This window comes from Camelus bactrianus, chromosome 3, assembly GCF_048773025.1.
Source record: "Camelus bactrianus isolate YW-2024 breed Bactrian camel chromosome 3, ASM4877302v1, whole genome shotgun sequence".
NCBI classification, from domain to species: domain Eukaryota; kingdom Metazoa; phylum Chordata; class Mammalia; order Artiodactyla; family Camelidae; genus Camelus; species Camelus bactrianus.
In genome coordinates this window covers 113,311,251-113,329,519 of record NC_133541.1, presented here as the reverse complement: position 1 = coordinate 113,329,519, position 18,269 = coordinate 113,311,251, and the positions used below count along the sequence as shown (strand labels likewise).

The 18,269-nt window shown below is 44.5% G+C and overlaps 1 protein-coding gene and 1 long non-coding RNA gene across 3 annotated transcripts in view; one reads left to right on the top strand and one right to left on the bottom strand.

The window, feature by feature from the left end:
* The window catches only part of LOC141577113 (uncharacterized), a 38,745-nt gene that overhangs the window by 5,160 nt on the left and 15,316 nt on the right, over positions 1 to 18,269 (top strand). The window lies entirely within an intron of this gene.
* Positions 1,702 to 18,269, bottom strand: part of ITK (IL2 inducible T cell kinase) — a 57,919-nt gene continuing 41,351 nt past the window's right edge. The window contains exons 9-18 of one of the 2 annotated variants that reach the window (XR_006720091.2): positions 14,245 to 14,327; positions 12,363 to 12,496; positions 11,894 to 11,968; positions 9,766 to 9,937; positions 9,159 to 9,375; positions 8,050 to 8,114; positions 7,841 to 7,959; positions 6,919 to 7,076; positions 3,938 to 5,177; positions 1,702 to 3,841 (exon numbers count right to left, since the gene is read on the bottom strand). Coding sequence is in view for 1 of the 2 variants with exons in the window: in XM_010970045.3 (XP_010968347.1) it covers positions 5,106 to 5,177; positions 6,919 to 7,076; positions 7,841 to 7,959; positions 8,050 to 8,114; positions 9,159 to 9,375; positions 9,766 to 9,937; positions 11,894 to 11,968; positions 12,363 to 12,496; positions 14,245 to 14,327 (1,095 nt within the window). In the remaining variant the exon portion in view is untranslated. Of the gene's footprint in view, positions 5,178 to 6,918; positions 7,077 to 7,840; positions 7,960 to 8,049; positions 8,115 to 9,158; positions 9,376 to 9,765; positions 9,938 to 11,893; positions 11,969 to 12,362; positions 12,497 to 14,244; positions 14,328 to 18,269 lie in introns of both variants that reach the window. The other variant, XM_010970045.3, reaches the window with a different exon arrangement.

Sequence of the window (18,269 nt, the reverse complement as noted above, 5' to 3'; positions counted from 1 at the left end):
ATTCAAAAGCAGCTTATTTAATACGTATTGTTGCTTCATTAACATGAAACTCACAGTCAACAGCACTATGACTCAGGCTGAATAAGACTCACCTAACACACACCTTTTCCTTGTAAGGTGGGTCTCAGCCTTCCTGCACTTGGGAACGCTAGACAGCACCTCAGCTGGATGCTTGAGGGCCATTTTAAACAGCAAAACGACCAGTAAAAAGTACACAAGTGCAAAAAACATGGCACTCGATAGACCTCAGAAAAGACTTGTTGATAGTATGAGCTGAAATGCAAAAGTAAAATCTCGCCTTGTTCGACCTTGGTAGGGAGTGTGCATGTAGGGTGACTTAAATTTTTCGCTGCTCTGGGCACAAGCAGGCCATGAGTGACTGTGAAAGGGCTGCAAGAATTGATTTGGGGTTACAAATACATTTTAGTGAGCGGGTGACTTTGCAAGTATAGAATCTGCAAATAGAGAGGATCAACTGTATTTATTTATGTGTTGGACTTTTTTTTTTCCCGCTAGCCTGAGGCTTCTTGCAGGAAGCTTGGCTTCCATACTAGGTGTCCTCTCTGGTTCCTGCAGACCCACTCCACTCTTCTCACCCTGCCCTCTGCCCTGGAGACTGACCTCTGTGAACTCCTCTGCGAGGATTTCCTGGTCCTCCGGTCTCCAGATGGGTCTGGCCAACAAGAAGCCCCAGTAGTTGATTGGGGAAGGGAGGAGAGTGGAGTCAGCATGTTTATTCCACAGCTTCCTCCTTGTGATGCCACCTTGGGCTTCGTCTGTCCCTCACTAAAGGTCATCTCCTCTCGAGGGAACCTTCTCCAGGTGACTCTCTGCCTCCACATTCAAGTGACCACTTCCATTCCTCACTTCTTTGGCCCTCGGGGTGGTAACTGCTTCTTGGCTGTTACTTCCCTCTGTGCCACTTCCTGTGGCTTTTCTAACCCTGAAACGCACTGTGTTAAATAGTCCTTTTTAAATAAGCTCTCCTTGAATTATCTTAATTTAACTGTAATGTGTTTGGTCCAAAACTGATAAGATAGCTTATTTGTCTTATGCATCTGACACAGTGCCAAGTCACAGCAGGTGAATGGTAACTTTAATCGCAGAGTCATAAAACACACACACACACACACACACACACACACTGCTGCCACCAAGAGGTGGCTCTGGGGAGTGGGCTTTATTGCACCAAATTTCCAGCACCTCCCTCAAAGCCACTGCAAATAAGTATCTACTCTAAGTAAAAACACGGGCTCTCCTTGTGAATGCAGCTTCAACTCCACCCTCCTCTTCCTGATTGGATTGCCTTCCAGAGCCCCTCTAACAAGAGGAGCTGCAGTTTTTTTCTGCACATGCACACGCGTGTGCACGGAAAACACTACCCATTTTGCTGAATGGAGTATGATCTGCCTATTCCTCAGTGGAGGCCTCGTTTTTGGGGAGAATCCAGGCTGAGTAGGGTCTGCAGGATAAACGATCTGAGAAGCAGATCTGTTCATCCAATCGGATTTAGAAGTTTCCTCTCTGAATCATTTGCCAGTGGGAGTCAAGCCCAAAGGTAAATCCCACAAAGGACCGTGTGGAAGCCACAGGCTTTCTAAACCTGTACCTAGTGGTCCTCTGATGCATGAGCTGACTCCTGCCATGCACCTGGGCATTTGGTGAACCGAAAGGTACAGGGAGAGCTCAACACACCAAAACTATAATAACTCAGCTTTTATTTCACTGGGATTTTAAGAGGGAGAATAGCTGTGCATTGCTGTCCAACTGTGACTGAAGAACTCCGAATTGCAATTTCCACGTGTCACCCACATAACAGATGACAGTGAATGAGTATGAACAATAACTGGTACTAGGGGCAGGACAAAAAATCATCTCCAAATCGGTTTATCATCCACCAGCTTTGCCTCTCCCAAATCCACTCACAACACTGCTGCCAGAGTATATTTTTAAACACAGATTTGACCTTCTCTCCATGTTCAATGACACTTTTCTCTCTACAACTAGAGTTGCAACATTTTTTGTGTTTTAAAATCTAGGTCCTTGCCTAGATTTATAGCCTCCGTTTCAATGTCTTTCCGTTCTGTTATCCTCACCCTTGCTGAGACCACACACACCCCTTATGCTCCAGCGATGGTCAACTGATAATAGCCTCCCAGGACATTTTGTTTCCTCTGTCCCTCCACCTGGAAAGTATTTCTCTTATTTCTGCTCAGGGGCTTGCCTAATAAAAACATAATTCATCTTCAAACCTGAGTCAGACATGCTGTCTCCTGTGACAGTGCTTCCCAAACTTTAATGTGCGTATGATCACCTGCAGATCTTGTTAAAATACAGATTCTCATTCAGTGGGTCTCAGGGTGGAGGCAGAGAATTTGCATTTCTCCCAAGCCGGTCATATTGCTGTTGCTGGTTTAGGTTCTAGGAAGTTTCCGCTGATGTCACCTTATGCCGGATAGATTCCATCACTTTTTCTGGGCTCTTTGACCATATTTCTGTTGGTGCTCTAATTGCTGTATTATAATTTTACTTGTTCAAATGTCTGCCTTCCCAACCATGCCTGGAGTTTCTTTAAAGTAAAGACTGTCTCTTTTTCATCTTTGTTTCTGTAGCACTCAGCACGGTGTATCAGAGGAACCTAGGAAATACTTGATGTTTATTTGTTGAGCAAATGTTGAATGATACATAGTCTTTACTTGCCTATGGAATTTAAAACCACATAACCATTATTATCTAAGGAAAACTTTTGGTTGTTTGACATTTGGATAAATATGGACACAGGTCTTTCAAACCATATTTACTAAAATACACAATTTATTTGACAGACGTAGCTTTTAACTTGGTGAGCTTTACAAAGGGTAAGAGATATTTGTAACATTTTTATCCTGCACATTAGCAATGACTGTACACTAATAAATATTCAACCTATCAAAATATAAATACATTGTCTCAAAAGGTACAAAATGCAAAATCTATAAAATGCATCTAGAACCAAAATTTTATATAGGGAAATTCCCTGTGAACACATGGCACCATTTTCAAAATGTGAGAGGGAAAGAAAAAAAAAAAAAAACAGGCAGGAAGCCCATTTTACAGGATAGGACTCTCGACCTGTGTTCACTTAAAGCCTCAATGAACCTGAGCTTAGATGAGATAATACCATGCAAGGGAGAATTTTCTAAACCATACCACAGAAATCAGGGCATCTGTATCTCCAGCCGGTCAAAATATCACATGATTTAGAAAGAGGTGATTTCAACACCACCCAATAATCTAAGTGTCTTATCTGAACACCTCAGGAAAATGAAATCTCTCTTACATCGGGGAATACCCTTCCCCACAAAGTGTCCAGGAAAACCACAGCTGGCTCAAAGTTGGAATGATAATTAAAGGAAGCATTTATGCTTCTGTAGGAGAATCTCTTAAAGCTGCTTTGAAGCCCAGCTATAAATGGATTCATGCAACGTAACTCTGCTGGCTTGGGTGAATCAAAGGGTTAATTACTCCTTTAGTAACTCCGAAGTTATTAACTCTGATGGAGGTGAGGATACTGATGAGGGAAAAAAGCTCCTATTCCAAGTTGAAGGGCTGCACCGCCAACCTCGCTGGGCTGTGCAGGAGCAGCCTAAGTCGCTGATGGTGCTATGTTGTTGGCTTCTTCATGGGCTTTTTTTGTCTTTCCCCTCAGCTGTATTGATCTCCTCTGTAATCCCTTTCACCCTCAGTAGGAGGCAGTGCTGAATAAAAACGGAGAAGTTGCACCTGAGTCAGACCGACGTGGGCCGGAGTTCCAGCTCTATACTTTCTAGCTCTGTCACTTCAGGCAGGTGTCCAGGCTTTTCTGTAAAATGGGAATAATAAAATCTCATGGGGTCAGTGTGAACTCACGGTGAACTGAGATTCTGCAGATAAGGCTTGTAGCTCAGTGCACATTCACCTTGCATATTCAAGTGCTCAGTCAACAGTACGCATCCTTGTGCATCTTCAAAGGTCTCCACTCAGTTCCTGACTCAGTTTCCATCCAGATAGTTCGAGCAAGTACAGACCCTTTGTTCCTCTCCTAGAATTTTGGGGAGACTTGAAGTCTCAACCTTAAAGTTGCAAATCTCTAGGGCTTAAACAAGCTTCCATTTCTCTGCCAGGCCACACCACCCAGCACAGGGCTGCCCTCTGGTGATGAGGGTGGAAGAATTCAGAGAGGAGACTGATTCTTGGAGGACTCAGTCAGAGTCAGTGTTCAGAAGCCATTACTTCCTCCTAGGATGCCTGCGCAAGCATCCTGTGCAGAAGGGGAGGCAGAGTCACGCTTGGCTTGGCAGTAAAGGTAAGCGTCCAAGTGGTAACAATCCGAGGCCTTTCTCTGTACCAGTCGGTTCCACCATCTGATGCCCAGACACCAGATACCCAACGACCCAATAGTGGGATCAGAGTTGTTCACCCCAATGCATCATGCTCCCACCAAGGAGAGAGGTGGCAGTGTACTCTATGGGTGAAAAATAAATCTGCTTCTCAGAACATCCGGCCTCTGATGTAAGCAGCTGCTCCATCATCCTCTAAGGCAGGAAGCTGCGGCTGACAGCACCTTGGCGCACAGCTTACTCTTTCTGACTTTAATTAACTCACTGGCTCTCTCGGAAAAAAAGAGTCGTGCTCCTCCTTCTTCTGGCCTCATATCCTCGGATTCTGTGTTGTCGGGTCAAATAAAAAGCCCCTTGCCCATAAACTTTAGATCCCTATTTAAAAGAATAATGAAAGTAACAATCTGGGGTCCTCCCCCATCTCTCCCTTTCTCTAAGAAGTGCAAGAAATGTGCCCTGAAAGCTGTCAGTTGAGGTTTGCGCACCGCCAGAGACAGAGGCCGGGGGGAGGGGAGAGACATCGCCGCTGCTCTGGCCCCGCCCCCAGTTCAGTGGCGGAGCCTCCCGCCCGGTGACCCAGTGCCAGCCTCTGTCAGGGTGCTGCCTCTGCAGCAGCTTAGGGACTGGCGCACAGGCCAGCTGCCTCTGGGAGTCCTGTGCCGGTGGCAGCTCTTAATGCTCTATGGAGGGAAGGCTCCCTTCCCCCACTCAGGATCTGCAGCCTGGGGCCCAGCGCTGAGTCTCTGTTCAAAGTCCCAATTCTGCGATTTCAGACAGTTGACTCAAGAGTCTGGAGAAAGGGGGCCGGTTTTCTGGTTTCTAGAAAGGGAAGAAAAGAACTCTGTGAGTTCCTCGTACTTGTGTGGCATAGCTAAATCTAAAGCAAGCCAGAATTAAATAGCAGTACCCTCTGCTGATTTTTAAATAGGCTTCCATATATATTATACTGGAGGCCATTATGTCTTAGTTGTTAATAGCTGGTATTTTAGAATCATAAAGCTTGCTTTTGAATCTCAGCTTTTCCACTCATTAGCTGTGTGACCTTGAGCAGGTTACTTAACCTCTTTGAACCTCAGCTTTGTCATCTGTAAAATGGGGATAATACTATTATCTGTCTCATAAGATTGTTGTCAGAAATAAGTAAAATCATGTATAAAAATACAGCATAAAATAAGGCTAAATAACACCCCCAAAGAGAAAATACTTAGATATAAATCTCACAAAACCTGTATAGGATCTATATTAGGAAAAATACAATTCTAAAACAAGAAATCAAAGAAGATCTTAATAAATGGAGAAATATTCCATGTTCATGGATAGGAAGAATTTGTATTGTTAAGATGACATTTCTTTTCGACTTGATCTATAGGTTTGACACAATCACATTAAGAATCCCAGCAAATTATTTTGTAGATATTATCAAATGGACATTTGTCAAAACTCATAGAACTGTGCAGTAAAAACAGTGAACCTTAATGTAAATTATGGGCTTTAGTTAACAATAATGTATCAGTGGTGGCTGATTAATTGTAACAAGTGTACCACACTAATACTAATTAATATTATTAATAGTAGAGAAGGGCATACGAGAACTCTCTCCACTATTTGCTCAATTTTCTATACACCTAAAACTTCTAAACAATAAGGTCTATTAATTTTTAAAAATTAATAGAAGTTAAAGAGAAAAAAGTACTAAGTAAATGTCGACTATCATAATTGTTATAATATTTAATTCTTGTCAGGTGGACTAGATTTATTTTGTGCCCTTTTTTATGTCTTCATTGCTTATTTCATTGTTTCTGATGACAAAAGCTCTATGAACTTAACAGATCAGGCTTCATTTAATTCTCTTACCAGTAAGAAAAAGGAGGTTCAGAGAATGGTGCAAGATTAATGATTAAGAAATGATAAAGCTGAGATAAAACCCAAGTATCCTGTACTTTTCCAGTCCTCCCTTGTTACCCTTCAATGATCTGAATTTGTGCTACCTCTCTGTTTAGCAACTTTCAACTGTGGTTGAAATTTAAAACTTCCTAACTCAACGAAGGACATCTAAGACTCATGCTGATGTGACTTGAGGCATAGCCTGTCAGCCAAGGATAACTGAGCTGTCTGGAGGGTGCAGAGTAATTGGCTCCCATTCTGAATTGTTATATGAACAAAATTAGTTTTAATTCAGTCATTTTAATATTTTCACAGCACTAGTGAACCTCTGTTCACCAGTTTATAGAACTGACTTCGTGTAGACTTAATGGTTTTATGATGTTACAGATTTTTTTTCCTCAGAAAATTGACATAGGCCTTATCCTCTCGTCCTTTCTGACAGTATGTTGATGGCTTGTAACATTATATTGCAAATCAAATAATATTTAAGGTCCCCGCCAGCTCGTTTAGGGATGGAGAACTTCTTTAGTTAATTGATGCTCAGAGTTGCTTTCCTGCTAATCTATTTTGTCATCCCTACTGCCTCATCCTCTAAGAGGGCTCCTTTCTTTAGGGATGGGAGCAGAGCTTGAAGTTGCAGATTACAATGCGGAGGGAAACCACTTCCTTTACTGACCTCTTTCCAGCAATGATTCATGATCTGGTAGATATGTGATGAGGCCAATCGGGGCTTGTATAACCGAAATCCAGTGGTGATGTCTTCCACCACCTCTGAGTTGCTTCGGTTTTCATATGGGATTTTGCCCTCGCTGAAGACTTCCCACATCAGCACACCTATGAAAAATGGTGAGTGCAGCACAGATACGGTAAAGTTCATAAATAGCACAGAAAACAAACAAACAAACAAACTTACATCTAGAAGTCACAGACTCCTTGACATTAGGATTCAAGTCCCTACCACCAGAAAGTACAATATCAAGCCACCTGAGGCCCACTGAGCCGGCACTATTTCCAAAGAACAGAGATTTCCCAACCTTCCTAGTGGTGAAGAACTTTCAAGCTCAGCCCTTTGTTATATCTAACTCAAATGCTACTACTAACAGTTGCAGGGGGTGTAAACTCAAATGTCTACACGTGATGTAAATGAATGAAGTGGATGAGGTGTGCTAGAATAGGGACTAGTGAGGACTGTGGAAAATTGGAGGTCAAAACTTCTGTCTTAAGGGGACAGCTCTGATTTAGCTCCAGCCAACATAGGGCACATGGGAATGAGAGCTCTGGATTGCAGCATTTTCTGATTTTTAAAGAGAAGTCATAAATTGGGAGTTTTAAAATATAAACTCAATTTGATTTTTAAAAAATAGCTGTCACCAGAATCCTGTTCTCTCTTTTATTACTACCCGTCACTTCAAAAATGTCCAAGAACAAATATGGCAGTGAGGGCCCCTTCATTCTTTCCAGAGCTGTTTTTACAGATACCCAGTGGGATGCCCTCACCACCCAGCATTCAGGGAAAGTAGGGTTGCCTGAATTTGACAAATAAAGCAGCTGGCCCACAGTCCCAGGTCATGTGGGTGTGGGGCCAGAACGACACTCACCGAAGGACCACACATCCGACTTGCTGCTGTAGCGACTGAAAGAGAAGACTTCCGGGGACGCCCACTTCACCGGGAATTTGGTGCCTGTGGAACTGGTGTACTGATCATCAAGGACGAACCTGGGAAGAGAGTGGAGACAGGATGTCCCAGTGTCCTGGGGGCCTTGTGTCCTATTCCTGAGACTCTGCCAGCACCACATCCCATATTACCTTGTCATTCCAAAGTCGGACACCTTGATGACTTGATTTTCTCCAACTAAACAATTCCGGGCAGCCTGGAGAGGAGACAGGCAAACAAAAGGGAAAGGAAAACTTGGTGGGTAATCAGTAATTAAGGAGTCTCCTATAATCATAGTCCTTTGCTTATCTAAGCACTGTTGTATAGGGGCAAAGAGGAGCTTCATGAATGTTAATTAAGCTTCACTGGTGCCTGATGGGAAGTTGTATGTGTAAGATCTTTATCAGTTTTTTTTTGGGGGGGTGGTAATTAGGTTTATTTATTTATTTATTTTTTAATGGAGGCACTAGGCATTGAACCTAGGACCTCATGCATGCTAAGCATGTGCTCTACCACTGAGCTACAGCCTCCCCCCTACAGATTCTTTATCAGGATGAGTAAATCTGGTCTTTTATCTTCATTCCTGGGATCCTAATCCGAAAAGAAATCCATGATGTTGTGTAACCAACGATAAACTCCAGTGTAACCTGATGTTAATCTTAGGGACGGTACAGAGAAGCTGTCACCCACTTGACTAAAATAAGAATATTTTGAGGTTGCTGATTCTCTTAAAACTATTCTTCAGTAGGAAGAGCATCTGGTCCCTAATTCGTATCACAGAATGTTGCACGGGAAGAACCCTTAGCGATAAAAGATCCAGTGAGTCTCAAATATTAATCTGCTTGCAAATCCCAATGCAGGGTCAGGGGGAAGACATGTTAAAATGAATAGTCTGGAGCCCCAACCCCCAGAGATTCTGAGGCTGGATTTACAATCACCCCAATGTGATTCTGATAGATTCCTGGAAGGTACTTGGAGAAAACAGGTGCTTGTCAATTTCCCTCATTTTACCAAGGGGAAACCAAGACCTAGAGAGGTTAAGGAGAGGCTGTTAGCTTCCTTTTGGAAGAGTGTAAACTCCAACTTAGTGGGGTAACGTGAGGACATCCCAAAGTTGGGGCAGGGAGGAGGAGGCTAAGAGGGGGAGGGATGGCCTGTGCCTTGTTACTGATTCAAGCACCCCCATCTTGGTAGCTCTCTGTTTCAGTGGGACACACCCCTTCACCCTGGGCCTGTGGGGCTTTGCCAGGCACACTCTTACCAGGTCTCTGTGGATAACACACTCCTTCTCCAGGTAGGCCATGCCCTCACACACGTCCAGGCACATGCCCAGCAGGGTCTCTGCGGCAAAGAGCCCCCGCTGGCTGCGTAGGTAGTCGGACAGGCAGCCGTGCTCCATGAACTCAAACACCAGACAGAGGGGGGATTGCTCCAGGCACACTCCATAGAGCTGGACCAGTTTGGGGTGAGAGAGTTTCCTGGAAAATATGGCAAGGGAGGAGATGGTCTATATTCAGTCTCCCAAGAATACACTCCCTCCCCTCAAACAAAAACACGTCATTGAGCTGAGACCCAAAGGCCAGCAGGCGGTCAGCTGGTGTGGGTGAGGACGAACACAGGCCATTGTGGCTGGCATGCTGTGAACCAGAGGAGTGATGCGTAGGCAATGAGACTGGGGAGCAGGCAAGGCCAGACCAGGGAGGGCCTCGCAGGCCACAGCGAGGAGTTGGGTTTCGTTCTCCTTGCCTTAGGAAGCCATCGCTGGACTCAAGCAGGGAAGGGGCACAAGATGGCCTCAGAATGGTCTTTAAAGGACACAGCACATCCTCCCGAGGGCATCTCTGCGTGCTCTTGATTTGCCTACTCACATCATAACTTCAGCCTCCTCTATGAAGTCCTCTTCCGACATGGCCCCTTCCTGAATGGTTTTGATGGCCACCTTGTCCTTGTTGAGCCAGTAGCCCAGATGCACCAACCCGAACTGCCCGCTGCCAATCTCCTGCACAAAAGTGAGCTCCGAGGGATCAATCATCCACTTCCCTGGAAGAGAAAGAGAGGGGTTTCCAGAGTTGGTAAGCAGTGGATATGAGCTATAGGAATACCAGGAGATTATGTAACCCTATATAGAATGTTAGCCTATTGTTAATACAACTCCAAAATGGCAAAGGGTATAAGCCCTTATACTTAGAACTATAGATAGATAAGAATTATTATCTTTTCTTCCCAGATAATAACATAGACTATGCACTGAAAACCAAGAAAAATGTGTGTGGGGACAATTACATGGCAAGAGGAAGGAAGGTAGCACTAATTGAGATATGAAAGAAAGTCAAGGAGTGGGGAGGGTAGAGCTCAGTGGTAGAGTGCGTGCTTAGCATGCACAAGGTCCTGGGTTCAATCCCCAGTACCTCCATTAAAAATAAATAAAATTTAAAAACCCTAATTACCCCCCTCCCACCTCTAAATTAAAAAAAAAGTCAAGGAAAGGGTCCTTGGAAGGTCCCAACCATTTCCTATACCTGATCGAAAAATTTTGGCAGGGGAAGGGCACAGCTCAAGTGGTAGAGCTCATGCTTAGCATGCACAAGGTCCTGGGTTCAATCCCCAGTACCCTCTCCAAAAATAAATAAATAAATAAACCTAATTGCCTGACCCTGCCTTAAAAAAATAGGAATAGAAAATTTTTTATTGTGATTTTTCACATAGAGTGAATTTAATTTGAACTGATTATTCTTGCATTCATTTATCCATCAAGAGCATCCGTGATGAACAGCGCACTCACAAGGCCTTAGCAGGGGTAGTGGTAAGGTGGTGGATTCCGAGAGGACCAGTACAAAGGGACAAGCCAGCACAGGGTCTGTGCTCAATAAATGTTCAATAAGTGAATAAAAGGGCTCCAAATCTCAACTTTCCCACAAACCAAGTAAGTGGGTGCATAAGATACTCTCTGGGCTTCCATCCAGCTTGGACACATTAGGATTCTTCAGGTGTTAGAATTATTTTATTAAAGGAGGCGAAGGGGCATTATTCTTTCCTGATTCTTGATCGAGTACCATAAACAGTTCAATTTCTGCCTCTTCGAGGCAGAGACTCAACAGAAAACTGTACTGAGCACTTCCTGTGCACAGATACATTGCTGGTCAAGGACGGAGAACCCGTGGCAGTGTGTCTCAAAGTGTTACCCCCCCGTGTCAAAATCACCTAGGGTGCTTGTTGAAAATGCAACTCGAGGACCCCACTGTCAGGGGTTGTGTTTTGGTAAGTGTTGGGTTGCGGCCAGGAGTCAACACTTTTAATAAGCATCATAGATCACTTTGATGTACACTGAAGTTTGAGAACCACCATTCTAGAAGATATAAAATGAAAATTACACCAGCCTTCTCAGCCAGCACAGTTTGAACCAGGGGATTCAAACTCAAATGCCTTCAGATTCCAGGCAGAACATCACAAGTGGATGAAACCGTTCCACAGGACAAGAAGGACAAGCAGACCCTATGGCACTGGAGGTGCATGCCTGCCTAAAAGCATTCAAAAATATTTTAATACAGTGCTAGGCAGACACTTCTGGATGCGGCTCGCTTATAGCCCTTGCCATGGACTTATACCCCAAAAAACTAGATGTTACAGACGTTCCTGAAGATAGGCAGGAACCCAGGGCTACAGCACTCATTTCCAATGTTTTTTTTCTAATAGCATTTAGCAGAGTGCTGTGTACAAAGTGGGTCCTCAATAAACACTTCATTGATGAACTGTTACCTGAAACCAATGGATATTGACCAAGATAAATGTGCCTATATATATATATCTATGTATATCTTAACACACACACATTGTAAATGTTCATTTGTGCACACCATCTCCAGACAGTGTACCTGTTTTCATGATCATTTTAAGTCTGGTGAAGAGGGCTCATGGAAAGTGCATTCAGAATTTGCCCCAGAACTTTAGGGATGTGAATTTGTGCAAATGCATAACATTCCCAAATGCATTGCTTACCATATCTCAGCCCTGCGGTGACTGGGGCTCTCTGCCTCCAGGAACAAACTGGATACCGGAGTCTAGTGACCAGGCCTGGGTTGATTAAAAAGTGAAACGTCATCAGAGCTTTACTGCACCAACCATTCAAGTCAAATCACCAAGAAAAAAAAAATATACTCCAATGCAAAAGCTATTTTCATTTCTGGAAAACAAATTTCCAAAGCCCCATCACTGATGTTACACCCTCCTGGAGAAGCGGTGTAATATCACAGGTGGGCAGGAAATGAAATCTCATGATTCTAGCAGGAGAATTTGCTAATGGAAAATACACAATGTAGTCAAATATTTGGCATCCTTTTCTATTTATATATTTAGTTATTATTTAGGGTCGGCTTGTCTGAGATGAAGAAACCCCGTGGAGCGTTTGTCAGTTTTCTCCAGTGTGGCCTGTGTGGGTGCCCCTCTGGCCCCGTCCCTTAGAACTCACCTCCTCCGTTGTGCTGGTGATAATTGACGAGGAGCGGAATGGAATCAAACACATACTTTTCAGCCACGTAATATCGCTTGGGGTTGTCATTTGTTTCTTTGATGTGATAGTGCTTTATGCAGGGGTTGTTCTCACTTAAACAAATGAAATATAAATGCGGTGATTATTAAGAAACAATGTTTTGACACAAAAATGTCTACTGGTAGCAGATTCCTATTCGCTCTGTGTTTCACCCTCTCACAAGGACAGCAGATGTATTTCAACTTGTGTGTCAGTCTTGACAGATTGGCCCCGGGTGCTGGGTTAAGAAGGACCTGCTGAGGTTGTATCTGGACCCAGTTAGAATCGGTACCAAGATTGATTGGTGATGTTTCTTCCACAACCACAGAACGGGGGAGTAGTCTTGTAAGTGCTGTATGTTTGCCTTCCCTGCTGTTTGGACTTAATCATCAGCAAATGTTAAGGAAGCATCCTGGCCCCTTCATACTTACTTGACTTTGGGTAGCGAAGAGTTAACATAGCCGCCCTGACTGCTATTCTTAGAAAGGCGTGCTTGCAAGGTTGGCCCTTGGCTGGCATCTGAGAACTTGGATTTCAGGAGGGCTCTCGCCATTCTCTAACTGATGCGGATGGCACCCTGTGCCTAAACTGTATAAACAATGTGGCTTGTGCTCAACGCTTGCTTTTCTTCTGAGAGTCTGGAGTTCTGCTGTGTGCTAGGCAAAGGGTGCTCCGTGACCAGCCCCCACGAAAGCCTTGAGCGCTGAGTCTCTCCTGTGCTTCCCTAGTGGTCACCATCTCACCCCTGCTGTTGCACTCGGGGCCGGGGGAATGAAGCACGTCCGGCCTGATCCACCAGGAGAGGGCTCTTGAGAGTTGGCGTCTGCCTTCCTAGTGAGTCGTTGACCATGGGCTGATCTTGGGGACCGCCAACACAGCCTGTATCTCTTGTTTCTTCTCCATCTTACGGAGCGGCCGGTCCCAGGCCCGGCAGAGGCACGGCGCCTCTGTGATGGGCACCGTCTTCTTTCCCCGCCCTGGACCGCGCCCCTGCTCTTCACCACCTGCCTACGTCCCGCTCTTGCTCCGAGTCTTACTGATGCCCTCAATCCTCTAACAAGTATTCCCTGAGGGCACCTTACAAAGTATTTTTCTCTCTTCTCTTAATTTTAATGGACTTTGGTCATTGCCAAACTGCTTAGCTCTTACTGATTTTCTAGTTAGAAGAGAATTTGAGACCTGGAAAGGCTCTTAGACATTGCTTTACAGGGAAGGAAGCTGAGGTCTGGAGAAGACAGAGCAGCAGTGAGGGTCAGTCAGCCGGCTGGAGCTCCTCTCTCCTCCCTCCTCTCCCCTTTCTCGTGTTCCGTTGCCTCAGAAGGGGCCGGCAGCCCTCTGTGCGAATGGAGCGTGGTAGTCCCTGCCTTCCGGGCTTATGAGGGTTGGCAATGTTCTGCAAGATTCTGGCACGTAGTCACGACTCAGTAAGTATACGCAGCCTTATTAGCAGAGCTAGACCCAGATTTCGTGTCTTCTCACTTGCAGTCAAAAGTATCTTTTCTGTTCTTCTTTGTATTAAATTATAAACTCAGCAAACAAGGGCCAGGTATTTTATTTCTTTAGAGGTGTGCACTCAGGGCTGCTAGCTGGGAGGAGAACCTGGCACCCGGCCCCAGCTCTGTCACTTTCCAGCTGAGTGACTTTAGTTATGGCTTTAATCTCCCTGACCTTGGTTTTCTCGGAGGGACCAGGGGAAACACACCAATTCTAGTGACCCCCCACCCCCACCTCTTGCACTGTCCGATATGCTACTGTGTGGTCCATGGCTCACCCACCCCAGGACTGGCTCTCCCCACTTTGCTGAGCTGAGTTGGCACCATACCTTACGATGGCCTTGGTGAAAACAGACACGGTGTATGTTCCGGGAGTCCTGGAGTCTCGTACCATGAAGGCTCCTTCTTTTCCCTGGAATGATTAGAAAGAATGGAAAATTAGTGATCCCCGGAAACCAGGCTCGTGCATGCAGCTGCACCTCCTTGCCTGTACAAGGAGGCAATACTGGAGGGCAGCTTGGCCCGGGGCAGATTTTCAGCAATAATGGCTGCCATGTCATTGATTCGTTCGAGAGAGATTTCTTGAGCTCCTACCAAGGGGCCAAGACTGTTCTAGAGGTGACTGACCTAGACAGTAAACAAAGGCAAACAGAGAGAATCTCTGTCCTCTTGGGACTCATTACAGATGTTGTCCAACCGTCACCACAGCATTGCACGCGAGGGATTTTTATCCTCAGTTTCCTGGTGAGGATGCCGAGTGCCTCAGAGCTGAGGTGACCTTCTCATGCCCCGCAAATGCAAGTGGCAGACCTGGGATCTGAACCTTGAACGTGGCAGGTGAGCCAAACCCATGCCCTTTCTACCAGGCCATGGCACCTCCATTCAACCAATGTTAGAAGCCGCTTCTCTGTTCTCCCACAAGGGCACAACGCTTTCTGCCCTGGAAGCTCCATCAGTTCCTTAATGGGAATATATGTTGCAGGTCCTTTCCTGAGTGCCGGCTTTGCTGCAGGGCAGAGAACACGAAGCTGCTGGTGGCAGCTGCTGTTGGTTCGTGAGGGAAGTGGGGAGAAGGGAAAGCCCTCAGAATGGACCCTTCGCCCCCTTTGATAACTTTGCCAGTGCTGATGAATATGTGCAGAGAGGCCAGTTTACTCACTCTTGGTAGGAACCTTAAAACCTTAACTCTGTTTTAACTACTTTGTGTCTAATGGTCTGTTCCTCCCCAGCTGTAAATCTGTGCAGGTGGAATTTGCAAAGCCTATTATTATGGTTTATTTAACTTAGACATAGTGAGGGCCACAAGCGGAGGCCAGAGAGAGACAGGAGCCTCATGTGGTGGGCAGACACTTGCAGTGTATGGAACAAAGGATACACAGTTAGAACAACATAAGCCCCTCCACCTGCCAATCCCAAAGGTAGGTCATCTACACATGCAAATAATACAGACAGATGGCCATGCTAATTGTTTGAATCCTAGAAGCTCGGGGTTAGAAAAGACTTTAGAAAGATTCTCTAGCCCAGTGTTACCACAACCTCAGCACTATGGACACCTGGGGGCCCAGTAATTCTTTGCTGGGGGGCTGTCCTGCACATTATAGGATGTTTAGCAGCCTCCCTGACCCCTGTCAACTGGATGCCAGACATCATCACGTGTTCCCGGGGGACAAAATCACCCCTGGTTGGGAACCACTGATCCGGCCTGACTCCCTACACCCCCGTGTCCCACCCTTTGTTGATAATCACAACCACACGAAGAGGCTGAAGCACAACAGAAGACAAAACCAAACAACCACCACAAGCAGTTGACCTCGCCCCCTCCTCCCTCCAACGCACTTAGAATCTCCAGGACTGGGACCCTGGGACCTGAACTTTTAAAAGGCTTGTCATGTGACTCTCAAGGCCGTCCAGCGTTGGTCTCCACTGACCCAACCAAACGTGCAGGTCCTATTTATAACAGTCCTGGAGAGCAGTCTCTGTCTTTGGAAGGAACACTGATAGTTAGAAAGCTCATCCCCGCACAGAAACATAACCTGCTTCCTCTGACTTGGCCCTAAACTTGCAAAGGGGCGCCAGAGTGGGGGACAGTCAGCCTTTACATCAATGTGCATCCTTGCCAAACCTGTCGTTTAACCACAAAAACTTCGTGAGACTCTCAACACTCATTCTTATCTCTGCTTAGAGTCTCAAGAGTCTCTTTTGAAATCTGAGAAAAGGGGAGGGTGCGGGAATTAGATGAAGGTGGTCAAAAGGTACAGACTTCCAGTTATAAAATAAGCCCTGGGGATGTAACGTACAGCCTGGTGACTGCAGTTAACCAGACTGTACTGTATGTTTGAAAGTTGCTAAGAGAGGAGCTCTGGAAAGTTCTCATCACAAGGAAAAAACTGGAACTGTGTGTAGAGATGGATGTTAACTCAACTTATTGTATTAATTATTTTGCAGTATATTCATAAATCAAATCATTATGCTGCACACCTTAAATTTTAGTCATTTTTAAAAAAAATTTTCTTGAAGTACAGTCAGTTTATAATGTTGTGTCAATTTCTGGTGTGCAGCGTAATGCTTCAGTCTTACATGAACAGACAGATATTTATTTTCATATTTTTTTTCACCATAGGTGACTACAAGATATTGAATCTAGTCCCCTGTGCTATGTACAGTATGAACTTGTTGTTATAAGTCAATTATATCTCACAAAAACTGGAAAAAGAAAGAAATTTGAAGCTGAGACCTGAATCTTCAGATCTCTGCTGTTCGACCTTGACCATCCTTTCCCAAGGTCATGCGCTAGGGCTGCCCTAGCTGTTGCGGGAAAGCGAAGGAAGAATTGAGGGAAATACAGACGATTTCTTGTCCTAAGATATCGTAGTATTCTAGGACAGTCGTAGGACTGTCTTTGTACACCCAGAATTTACTTTAATGGTTTTGTATTTTGTGAATTTTTCCCCTTCTTTTTCTTTTTTCATTTATTTTGTCTTCTTTCCTTTTTTGCTTTTCATGAATTTTTTTTTTTAAATTCAAGAAAATGAGTTGTAAATCTTTCTGGACCCATGGTGCCATCATATGCCCACAGTTAGCTTCCCACTTTCTCCACTGTGTGCTCTGTGCATAATCGGGAACAAGGTGAGGACAGAGGAGAGCTAACCAGATTCTTACTTTCTTTTTCTCCAATACACATGTAAACTGTTTATCTAGTTAAGACCCTTCTAATTTTCCTTACAAATCATCCTTTTAAAAAAGAGCTTTGGTTTTCCAAATACTAGATTTTCCCCACTTTGGGGTCAGTAGTTTATTCAGTTTCTGAAGTGAAGGCGATTTATGTGACACCAAAACTCCCGGATTAGTGCATTAGATTTTAAAACAGCTTTTGAGGCATAATTTAGATACCATGAAATTCTCCTGTGTCAAGTGTACAATTCAGTGATTTTTAGCAAAATTATAGAGTTGTGCAACCATCACCACAATCTAATTTTAGAACATTACCATCATTCCCAAAGGACACCTCTATCATATGTACCCCTGCCACACTAATATGCCTTTCTATAGATTTGCCTATTCTAGAAATTTTCATATAAATGAAATCATATAATATGTGGTCTCTTGTGACTGGATTCTTACACTTAGCATATTGTTTTCATGGTTCATCAAGTTGTAACATGTATCAGTCCATTCCTTTTCATGGCTGAATAATATTCCATTGTATGGATTACACCACATTTGGCTTATCTATTCATCAGCTGCTGGGCATTGGGGTTGTTTTTTAACCTTTGGCCATTGTGAATAGTGAGTCTGTGTCTGGCTTCTTTTACTCAATATCATGTTTGTGATATTTATCCATGTCCTACATGTAGCATTGCTTGTCTTCAAGATTTCTCCCCTTTTGCCAAATATTGAAGTTTTTGCTTTTGCCTCGTTGAAATGTGATGGGTTAAATGCAAGGCAGGAAGAAACAAAACTTTAGCCAAGGCAGATGTTATCTGCATGTATAACTTATTCTAAAGGGAAGCAGCATAGACCAAAAAAACCCAGAAGTCTCTCAAGTGTCTGTGAAGAAGGGAGTGGGAACGTCTGTTCTATTTAAGAATGTTTTGCTGTTGTTGTTATTCTTTCAAAGCAGCCATTATTATTTTGTTAAGTCTGGGATTAGAGAGGGGCCCAACTGTTAACAAGAGCAAAGTAACCCACAGGCATCAGACGAAGGAGAGGTAAGGTTTGCAGCCAGCTCTGCCAAGCATGGGAGGCTGTCAGGGCTCTTCCTCCATTAATGGCTGCTCTAGGTGGCATTCAGTGATGGTGACAGGAAACTCTGGTTTGGGGCTGTGGCAGCCCAGAGTTCTGAGGGAAAGGAAGC